The 11,381-nt window shown below is 38.2% G+C and overlaps 1 protein-coding gene across 2 annotated transcripts; it reads right to left on the reverse strand.

Annotated features, from left to right (window-relative positions):
• Positions 1–1,421: 1,421 nt before the first annotated feature.
• Positions 1,422–9,798, reverse strand: LOC306854965 (uncharacterized protein). 2 transcript variants are annotated; one of them, XM_079393310.1, is made up of 4 exons: positions 9,568–9,787; positions 3,512–3,560; positions 2,866–3,426; positions 1,422–2,032 (listed from the first exon to the last, which is right to left on the reverse strand). In XM_079393310.1, the coding sequence occupies exons 1-4, from the start codon at positions 9,568–9,570 to the stop codon at positions 1,602–1,604; spliced, it is 1,044 nt and encodes a 347-aa protein (XP_079249436.1). In that variant the 5' UTR covers positions 9,571–9,787; the 3' UTR covers positions 1,422–1,601. The 2 variants fall into 2 exon arrangements, with proteins under 2 accessions (XP_079249436.1, XP_079249435.1); XM_079393309.1 differs by lacking the exon at positions 3,512–3,560 and having other exon boundaries at positions 9,568–9,798.
• Between the last annotated feature and the right edge of the window lie 1,583 nt (positions 9,799–11,381).

Here is an 11,381-nt window from a genome sequence, read left to right on the forward strand (position 1 = left end):
AGGGATGAAACCCAGCGTCTGGTGATGTCTATGCATTCCAGACTTCAGGCTGTAATTGACTGCAAAGGATTTGCAACCAAGTATTAAAAAGTGAAAGTTTGATGTATGATTATTATTCTGTCCCATTACTTTTGGTCCCTTAACAAGTGGGAGGCACATATGCAAACTGTTGTAATTCCTACACCGTTCACCTGATTTGGATGTAAATACCCTCAAATTAAAGCTGACAGTCTGCAGTTAAAGCACATCTTGTTCGTTTCATTTGAAATCCATTGTGGTGGTGTATAGAGCCAAAAATGTTAGAACTGTGTCGATGTCCCAATATTTATGGACCTGACTGTATAACAACTGCAGATTTGTGAACAATGTCAACATAGCACTAAACTAAATCTTTCAATATAGGGTAGTGGGAGATTTTCAGTCCGTATTAAAAAAAAAAACAAACAAAAAAAAAACCGCAGAGACTGTTTCCAATCACTCCTTTGAATAGTCTATTTACTATGCCTGAACTTGTAAACTCACAAACATTATCAAACTCTGAAAGTACTCACCTCATATTCTTAAGTGTAGTTTCAATGGAGGGACTGAAATTGTTCGGGTTTCATAAAATATATTTGAATTTGTGTTTCGGAGATGAATAAAAATTTCATGGGTGTGGAATGACAAGAGCTTGAGCAATTTTTCCCCCTTTAAGGTTAGCCTGAAAAGCTCTTATAAATTACCACTTCCTATTGCATCCCCTGGACCTGAACCCGACTGTTTATTGTACTTGTTCTTAAGGGCTGATAAAATTAAGCCCAGTGAATGGGTGTTGAGATTTTGAAGTCTAATAATGGGCATCCATCCACCATAAAATGTACTGTATCTCGTCAGCTCCAGGGGTTTATTAAAGGCCTTCTGAAGTGAATCGATGCATTTGTGTAAGAAAAATGTCTATATTTAACTTTATAAACCATAATCTCTAGCTTCCACTCTGTCATACACGTGTTCACAAGAGAGTGGCGTCCAGCAGATGCAGGACGTAGGCGTAGTGTAAGCTCCGGTGAGAAGCGAAGATCATTGAAGCGAAACAAAACACCAGTAATTAATTAAAAGTACAAAACGAGGAATTCAATTTAAGCCAAAAGGAGACTTGTCTTCCAAAACTTGGTTCTCGTTAGACTATCAAAAGCACTGATTTTCATTGACCTCAGAAGGCCTTTGTTAAACCCTCGGAGCCATGTGAAGCACTTTTTATGATGGATGGATGGATGCACTTTATTGGACTTCAAAATCTCAACACCCATTCACTGCCATTACAAAGCTTGGAAGAGCCAGGACATTTTGTAATGTAGTTCTGACTGTATTCATCTGAAATAATAAATTCATATACACCTATGACGGCTTGAGGTTGAGTAAATCATTGGGTCATTTTCATTTTTAGGTGAACTATACCTTTAATGCCAGACATGAGATAAAGGGAGAATACACATTTACAAAACACAAGATAAGTCTCTTTGTAACTTGAATAATTAGGAATGTACATTTGAAATTCTAAATTAACATTACTATTCTAATTTCTTTGCTAAAGAGGTGACAATAACAAGTAAAAATTTACAGGTTTAGGTTTTTTCCTTTGATAACAGTGACATATCTCCTTCATGATGCTTAATTATATGTGATCTCGCCTGATTCCACTGAACAAACGTCTTTCCACATTTATTGCATCCAAATGGTTTTTCACCAGTGTGAATTCTTAAATGCTCTGTGAGATGCCAGCTCTTAAGGAACCTTCTGCCACAAAATATACATGGGTAGTTTCGATCACCTTGGTGCGAAAGCATGTGGTTTTTCATGCTCTTTTGACGTCTGAATGGCCTGTCACATATCTTGCAATGAAAAGGAAATCTTCCAGAGCCTTGAGCAGAAAGACTTAATCTAGCAGACTGCCGTGAGTTTGCATTCACATCTGCACTGTCCGGCTGCAGAGTTATTTCCACATGGGAGCGCCGTGAGTTCACTGGTTCTTCGGTCCGATTCTTTGCTCGTCTTTCTGTAGGGATAAAAATGGGCACAAATGTGACCCTGGACCACAAAACCAGTCATTTTTTTGAAATTGAGATTTATACATCATCATAAATAAATGTATTCATGCATTGATAAGTGCATGAAAATACAAACAGTGAAAAGTTCTCTCCCTAGGCAGCGGCAGCCAACAGCGCCAGCGTTCACCCGGAAGTCAACAAAAATGGCAAAGTTACATTATGGACAGTGTGAAAATAAGCTTTCCACTGATGTATAGTTTGTCAGGATAGGACAATATTTGGCTGAGATACAACTATTTGAAAATCAGGAATTTGAGGGTGCAAAAAAATGTAATTATTGAGAAAATCACCTTTAAAGTTGTCCAAATGAAGTTCTTAGCAATGCATATTACTGATCAAATATTAAGTTTTGATATTTACGGTAGGAAATTTACAAAATATCCTTCATGGATTATGATCTTTACTTTACGATAATTTTGACCCATACAATGTATTCTTGGCTATTGCTACAAATGTACTCGTGCTACTTATGACTGGTTTTGTGGTCCAGGGTTCATCACAAATGTGATTACCGATTAAAAACACAATCTTGATATGGGTTAATCCATGAGGCAATATAACTCCATTCTCTGGACTAAAGCCCCAAATTAAGATATCAATTGTTTCACTTTATCCATATCTCAGTGACTCAGATATTGAGTTTATTTTTCTTTTACACCCAAAGCAATCACATTGCTTCATGAAATGAATTACTTACTTTTTGGAGCATGAAAGTTTCAAATGGGTTGATAAATACCAGGTCAGGTTTTATGGATAAATAAAGAAATAGTGTGATAATCACCTGTATGGAGTCTCTCATGTTCTTTCAAGTGGAATTTCGATTTAAAACGACTTCCACATGAATCACAGTAGAAAGGCATCATGTTCTGGTGCACCAGCATGTGTCTCTGCAAACTTCCTTTGGTGCTGAAAGACTTGCAACAAATGTTGCATTCTGATGTGTTCTGGTGATTTTTAATTGCCTTTTGTACCACCTCATCAGAAGTTTCAATGTAAAGTTGAGGAGACGGAGGGTCTTGTTCGGGAACTGGATTTTCATCATCACAATCGCTGCCAGACTGCACTGCAGATGAGTTTGATTCACCAGTATGATCATCACACCACTCTGACTTAACCATGATGGATGACTGAAGATCTGCATTCTTCAACATCACATTCGGCAGAAGTGAGAGGGACTGATCAGGTTCCTGCCATTTATAATCTTCAGAAAGGGGCGAAGTACTGGTAGAATTTTCATGAGTCAAAGGCTCATGGGACATCACAGTGGCAACCTCCATCTTTACTTGTATTTCTGAGAGCTCTGAACCCACTGGACCTTGCAGAACTCCATCTTGCTGAGTATCTGTTTGACATGAAGCACAAAATTAGTCACACACACAATGCTATTCACAATCCATTTTACTTTGGTAAAGGTTGGAATACATTACGCAATTTGTTCAGACATATTTTTCCCCCGATTTGCAATCTGGGGCAGATCTGCAGAAAAGTGTATAATGGGAAAAGATTTGGGTATTTTAGCTTCATAGCAATGCAATGAATAGTTAATATAAAAATAATAATAAAAAAAACATTTAAAAAAAAAATGGTTTACTAGTAATTTCCAACTGCTGAATTCTGAAGAACAAATTTTTTTTATTTATTGGACCAAAAACTTGTAGCCTAATAACTGGGTGTAATAACCAAGAACCCTGTCTAACACTTGATGTCTGCTCGGTCTATTCTTCGTCATCAGTTAGGAACCTGCTATTTGATGAAGCCATGTTTCTAGCCAGGTGCAGTGCTAGAGATTGGCTAAGAGGGCTGAAGCCCCAAATGTTTTTATAACTAAAATAACTTTGTATGCATCATCACTAAGTTTCCATACGCATATTTATATATATATATGGTGTATAGAAGCCTTCATGTTTAATTAGTGAATAACCAATGTAAATTTAATATACAGTTGAAGTCAAAACTTTATATACACCTTTCAGAATCTGCAAAATGTTAAATTATTTTACCAAAATAAGAGGGATCATACAAAATGCATGTTATTGTTTATTTAGTACTGACCTGAATAAGATATTTCACATAAAAGATGTTTACATATAGTCCACAAGAGAAAATACTAGTTGAATTTATAAAAATGACCCCGTTCAAAAGTTTACATACACTTGAGTCTTAATACTGTGTTGTGACCTGAACTATCCAAAGCTGTGTTTTTTTTTTTTTTGTTTAGTGATTCAACTGTTTCCTTATACTAGCAGAATCAACTTTAAACAGCTATCGTCTTAATAATGAATCACTGTATAAAGGTCTGCTTTTATTTGTGTACACTCACAATGAAAACAAAACCATTTGAGTTTCCTTTCTGTGAACAAATTAAGCCCGTCACAAAAATGAACTGAAACCCAGCATATATAGTAGAGCTGAGCGACTAATTGCATTTACGATAATATCGCGATATGAAAAAAAAACACACGATTTTTCAACCGCAGAGGCTGCGATTACACTCTGTCACTTGACACGCGGGAGTAAAGAGGTGTGTTCGACTTGAAGATCGATCGGTGTATGACATCAAAGTACGGCGAGAGAAAGCATAAGGAGACGCTCGCTCTCTTATAGCTCTCGCAGTATTTGATGACACACAGCGATCGGTCTAACTGCGCTGCTTCAAGTCGAACACATCTAAGCAGTCTTCAGAGGAAGCATCAAGTTGGCACGCTATGTTGCCAAGTCTGCAGTTTGCGGTCTTACATATCATGCAGAATTGACGCGCTACATGTAAATTATACCCTTTGTTGTACTTTCCTGTCAAAATAACGGAGTTGCTTTGGAATTCTTCAGCTTTTAAGAACTGCCGAGTTTTCCGGTAGTGGGTGGGACTAATGCGCAAACTGCAATCTCATTGGCTGGCGCTCACCTGTTATCGTCCCTGTTTTGATTTCAGCGAATCAGGTCGAGCGAACGCAGACAACCTGATTAATATTCATGAACCCAGGAGCTCAATAATCCTTAGTGCGTTTTATATTGTTCTTATTAGTAGCAGAATTCATAGTAGTTATATCAGTATTATTTGTAGTTTCTATCATCATTTAATGCTAAATTATCATAATATCATATAATGTTTGACTGACTGATGCTAAATGAGATATTTAAAGAAAAACTGTGCCATTTTCCAAACATAAGCTTTATATATATATATATATATATATATATGCACAGTTGGGCAAAAAAGTATTTAGTCAGCCACCAATTGTGCAAGTTCTCCCACTTAAAAAGATGAGAGAGGCCTGTAATTTTCATCATAGGTACACTTCAACTATGAGAGACAGAATGGGGGGAAAGAATCCAGGAAATCACATTGTCTGATTTTTAAAGAATTTATTTGCAAATTATGGTGGAAAATAAGTATTTGGTCAATAACAAAAGTTCATCTCAATACTTTGTTATATACCCTTTGTTGACAATGACAGAGGTCAAACGTTTTCTGTAAGTCTTCACAAGGTTTTCACACACTGTTGCTGGTATTTTGGCCCATTCCTCCATGCAGATCTCCTCTAGAGCAGTGATGTTTTGGGGCTGTCGCTGGGTAACACGGACTTTCAACTCCCTCCAAAGATTTTCTATGGGGTTGAGATCTGGAGACTGGCTAGGCCACTCCAGGACCTTGAAATGCTTCTTACGAAGCCACTCCTTCGTTGCCCGGGCGGTGTGTTTGGGATCATTGTCATGCTGAAAGACCCAGCCACATTTCATGTTCAATGCCCTTGCTGATGGAAGGAGGTTTTCACTCAAAATCTCACGATACATGGCCCCATTCATTCTTTCCTTTACACGGATCAGTTGTCCTGGTCCCTTTGGAGAAAAACAGCCCCAAAGCATGATGCTTCCACCCCCATGCTTCACAGTAGGTATGGTGTTCTTTGGATGCAACTCAGCATTCTTTCTCCTCCAAAGACGACGAGTTGAGTTTTTACCAAAAAGTTATATTTTGGTTTCATCTGACCAGATGACATTCTCCCAATCCTCTTCTGGATCATCCAAATGCTCTCTAGCAAACTTCAGACGGGCCCGGACATGTACTGGCTTAAGCAGGGGGACACGTCTGGTGCATTTGAGTCCCTGGCGCCGTAGTGTGTTACTGATGGTAGCCTTTGTTACTTTGGTCCCAGCTCTCTGCAGGTCATTCACTAGGTCCCCCTGTGTGGTTCTGGGATTTTTGCTCACCGTTCTTGTGATCATTTTGACCTCACGGGGTGAGATCTTGCGTGGAGCCCCAGATCGAGGGAGATTATCAGTGGTCTTGTATGTCTTCCATTTTCTAATAATTGCTCCCACAGTTGATTTCTTCACACCAAGCTGCTCGCCTATTGCAGATTCAGTCTTCCCAGCCTGGTGCAGGTCTACAATTTTGTTTCTGGTGTCCTTCGACAGCTCTTTGGTCTTGGCCATAGTGGAGTTTGGAGTGTGACTGTTTGAGGTTTTGGACAGGTGTCTTTTATACTGATAACGAGTTCAAACAGGTGCCATTAATACAGGTAACGAGTGGAGGACAGAGGAGCCTCTTAAAGAAGAAGTTACAGGTCTGTGAGAGCCAGAAATCTTACTTGTTTGTAGGTGACCAAATACTTATTTTACAGAGGAATTCACCAATTAATTCATTAAAAATCCTACAATGTGATTTCCTGGATTCTTTCCCCCCCCATTCTGTCTCTCATAGTTGAAGTGTACCTATGATGAAAATTACAGGCCTCTCTCATCTTTTTAAGTGGGAGAACTTGCACAATTGGTGGCTGACTAAATACTTTTTTGCCCAACTGTATATATATATATTAGTATATCAGATAATTAATATTAGTTTGGCGAGTAAACTAAAAAAAAAATTCCAAGCCAATGGAGATTCTATTGCCAAGAAAAGGGTTGATAATATTTGCAATAATCAACTGAATTTGATGGGTGTCTCTCACGTTGTCCCACAGAAACATTAAAATAGTGTAGACTAGTGTACAATGAATGAATGAATGAATGAATGAAGCATTTATATAGCACTTTATTGTGTATTGCTGTACACCCAAAGCGCTTTACAATCATGTGGGGGGTCTCTCCTTAACCACCACCAGTGTGCAGCATCCACTTGGATGATGCGACGGCAGCCACAGGACAACGGTGCCAGTGCGCTCACCACACACCAGCTACAGGTGGAGAGGAGAGAGTGATAGAGCCAATCAAGTGTATGGGGATTATTAGGAGGCCATGATAGACAAGGGCCAGTAGAGGGAATTTGGCCAGGACACCGGGGTTACACCCCTACTCTTTACGAGAAGTGCCATGGGATTTTTAATGACCACAGAGAGTCAGGACCTCGGTTTAACGTCTCATCCAAAAGACAGTGCTCTTTTTGACAGCATAGTGTCCCCGTCACTATACCGGGGCGTTAGGACCCACGCAGACCACAGGGTGAGCACCCCCTGCTGGCCTCACTAACACCTCTTCCAACAGCAACCTAGTTTTCACTGGAGGTCTCCCATCCAGGTACTGACCAGGCTCAACCCTGCTTAGCTTCAGTGGGCAACCGGTCTTGGGCCGCAGGTTGATATGGCTGTGGCCGTCAACAATGTTTTATAATAATTTATTCTATTTAGTGACCATTTCATTAATTTAACATATTTAAAATTGGGGGCATCCAAGTTATTTGACCCATTTGAACATTTAAAAAAAAAAAAAGTAACAGTTACTTTCCCTGATAATTAGTTTCTTTTATAATGATGTAACTCAGTTACTGTTTGTGAGAAGTAGTAATATAACTAATTACTTTTTTAAAGTAACGTGCCCAACACTGCATACTATACAATGATTTATTACTTATCTTTGTTGAATAATACAGAATATAAAAAGCTTTAAAAAAAAATAATCGCATATTAAATCGCAATCTTGGTAAAAAATTAAATAAAATCGCAATTAGATTATTTTCCAGAATCGTTCAGCCCTAATATAGGCTATGTTACGTATCGCACTGATTTTCCCCTTGTTTATCTGTTAACTAAATCAAATATATTTCAAGAAATGATTCCTTGTATGCAGTATGTTGTACTGCAGATTATATATATATATATATATATATATATATATATATATATATATATATATATATAATGTAATATTTAGTATTACAACTGTACTACTCTGTTCAAAATAAATGAAAAGAAACCGAGCGTAAGTAGATTTGTTGTTTTTTTTCCTGTTGTACCGAAATGCATCGAACCGTGACCCCCGAACCGTGACATCTGTGTACCGTGCCTCCCCTAATATACACACACACACACATATATACACTTTTTTTTTTTTTTTTTTGTGTCCCATTACTGTGTCCCATGTTTTCTGACAGATAAATGGATGTCTCTGGGCTAAGCCCTGGATCACCCTAGAGCCACCCCTCTTCTAGCATTTGTAAAACCATTCATGACCTCAAGGTTATTATTGTAATGTTTTATTGGGTGGTTGTTCTGCGCGTTTATTAAACAAACTCCAGCTGATGTGTTCAAAACAACTCGTAGTGTGTGATCCTCTGTCATTTTGAGTGTAAATCTCAATTATTAACAAAATCAAAACATCTGAAAAACCTGTTGTACACAATCTTCTACATGTCCACTGTCACCTGATTGATAGTTCATACTTTTTTAGCAGATAAAAGGCAAAAATTGTCTTCAGGTATACGTCTAATATGTTTTATAAAGTAAGCATTAAGAATAACTTTTATATTGTTACTAATATTTCGAGGTGAACGTTTACTAGACTGCAGCAAGTCAGCTTTACCTGATAAACCATTTATTTATTTATTTCCATGTTCAAATATATAGTATTTTAATCCAACAGGTATTTGAAAAATGTATAATTTTTCCATTGCATTACATTCTGGCCCACAAAATTAAATCTACTATATTTATTTATTTTAAACTAAATCTGCTTTTTTATTTTTGTTTATAAAAATAAGCATTTAAATAATTTAGGATATTGAGAGATATAAAGTATTTTTTGCAAGTAGTCTGCTAAACTGTTAAAATGTCAAATTTAATATCTCATTGATCAGAACTTTATCTTTTTGGCCATATAAAAAACAACATCTGCAACAAAATGCATAGTTTTTCTCAGTTTGGGGCGCTGAATAAAACTGAGATGAATTTTTTTTTCTGTTATTATTATTTCTTCACATATCAGGGGATTCAATCATAAAAAAAAGTTATTATTATAATTTAAATAATTACTGGCAGTCATTATAATAATAACAACTAAGTTACGTGAAAACAACACACTTGGGTTTAGGGTTGATAAATATACAGCAAATGCTGACAGGCCGATTACATATGCATTTAATATGATGCTTACATGGTACAAAATATTTAAAATAATTCCATATTTCTACCATTGTTCATGTCTAAAAAACCGCGCGTTATTTGCACGGACTATGAAAAAGAGCAGTGTTTATAGTGAATGTTTGACTGACCATGGTGTGTTTCAGTCAGTGCGCTCCTCAGACTACAGTTCTCCTGCCTCAGGCGCTCGAGCTCCTGCTCATATTCAGTGATATTGTCTTTGACAGCGTTAAATATTTCTTCAGCTACTGCTGTCATGCGCTTTATTAAAAACGAATGAATAGACACAAGTCCCATCTTGATCTTTTTTGTTGAAAACTCCTTCCTCTGTCTGTTTTCTGGTTCTTCTTCTTTTGATGTTTTACTGTGGCTGGGAATCCATCTAAAATGCAGCATTACCGCCGCCAACTGGACAGGAGAAGAAAAGCACTTACCCGATTTGAAAATTCATAAATCCTTCCATTTAAACCGCTTGTTTTAAGATTAATATGTATATTTTTGCTTGTCCCAGGGATTAAATGAGATAGCCTATTGCAATGTAAGGATAATATCACATTATTCTATGTACATTTTTCTCTTTCTTCTTCATGTCTTGCAATGCTCAACTCTTCTTGACCAGAAATCCTGTTTCATGTTCCTATGTTCCCTTTTACGCTGATTGTTTTCTTTTTTCTCCCTCCGTTTAATTTCTCTCTCGCTCTGTTTTTTACGAGTTCATCAAACAACAGTGGTAAGTGAATCATTCTTCAATCACGGTGAGTAATGGCTTCTTCTCCTGCTATTGTTGTTTGCACTGTTTGCCACATGTACAGTTTATCTCTCTCTGTCGGCGACGAGGGATTCACATGTGATAAATGCAGGGAAATTGTTAGGCTGACAGAAGGTTTCAGAATTAGAGACACGCATCCAAACTTTAGTTGAGGACAGTAAGAATGTGAGGGCTGTAAATACTGCTTTGGGTGTGACTAGCTCAGGGAGTCCTGTACATTGTTCGGTTCCGGTAGAGTCCGTGCAGCAGGGCAACTGGGTGACTGTGAGGCGGCCTAGTCGTGGGTCAAAACACCACTCTTCCGTTCCGATCAGAACATCAAACAGGCTCTCCCCACTCAGTGAAGCACCCACTGACAAACCTGATGAAAGTGCTATAGTTATTGGCGATTCTATTGTACGGAACGTGAAAATAGAGACACCAGCCACCATAGTCCAATGTTTACTGGGAGCCAGAGCGCCTGACATCTTGGCAAATTTAAAAGTGCTGACTAATGCTAAACGTAAATTCAGTAAGATTGTTATTCACGTCGGCGCTAATGATGTTCGACTTCGCCAGACAGACTGGCTAAACCGACCGTCTGCTAGCCGCCTCATGTCACAGAAGTCAATTAATTCTCAGCACATAGAGACTCCTTCACCTAGATATCACAATATAGAGACTGTGTCTGTTCCCCGAACTAGAAAATACAGAAAACATCCAAACCAAATAAAAGGGGAAGTCGTGGTCTAATGGTTAGAGAGACGGACTTGTAATCCAAAGGTTGCGGGTTCGAGTCTTGGGCTGGCAGGGATTGTAGGTGGGGGGAGTGAATGTCCAGCGCTCTCTCCACCCTCAATACCACGACTGAGGTGCCCTTGAGCAAGGCACCGAACCCCCAACTGCTCCCCGGGCACCGCAGCATAAATGGCAGCCCACTGCTCCGGGTGTATGTTCACGGTGTGTGTGTGTTCACTGCTGTGTGTGTGCACGTTGGATGGGTTAAATGCAGAGCACGAATTCCGAGTATGGGTCACCATACTTGGAAGTATGTCACTTAAAAAAAAACATATATAATACAGATAAACAAATGATAAAGCGTGGCTTATTTTTTATGGATTCTGTGTTTTATGATTCAGTCCAAAAAAAAGCATTTTCATTTTATCAGATAAGAGAACTGTATAAATGAACTGTATA

The sequence above is a fragment of the Barbus barbus genome, assembly GCF_936440315.1.
Source record: "Barbus barbus genome assembly, chromosome: 35".
In the NCBI taxonomy this organism is placed as follows: domain Eukaryota; kingdom Metazoa; phylum Chordata; class Actinopteri; order Cypriniformes; family Cyprinidae; genus Barbus; species Barbus barbus.

Bases quoted from the DNA above. Each gene is read 5' to 3' on its own strand.
- LOC306854965 (XM_079393309.1), bottom strand. From the start codon at position 9,733: ATGGGACTTGTGTCTATTCATTCGTTTTTAATAAAGCGCATGACAGCA. The intron at 3,427-9,567 runs GTCAGTCAAACA...CATGTCAAACAG, and splicing joins ACTGACTGAAACACACCATG to ATACTCAGCAAGATGGAGTT. The intron at 2,033-2,865 runs GTGATTATCACA...TTATCCCTACAG, and splicing joins ACATGAGAGACTCCATACAG to AAAGACGAGCAAAGAATCGG.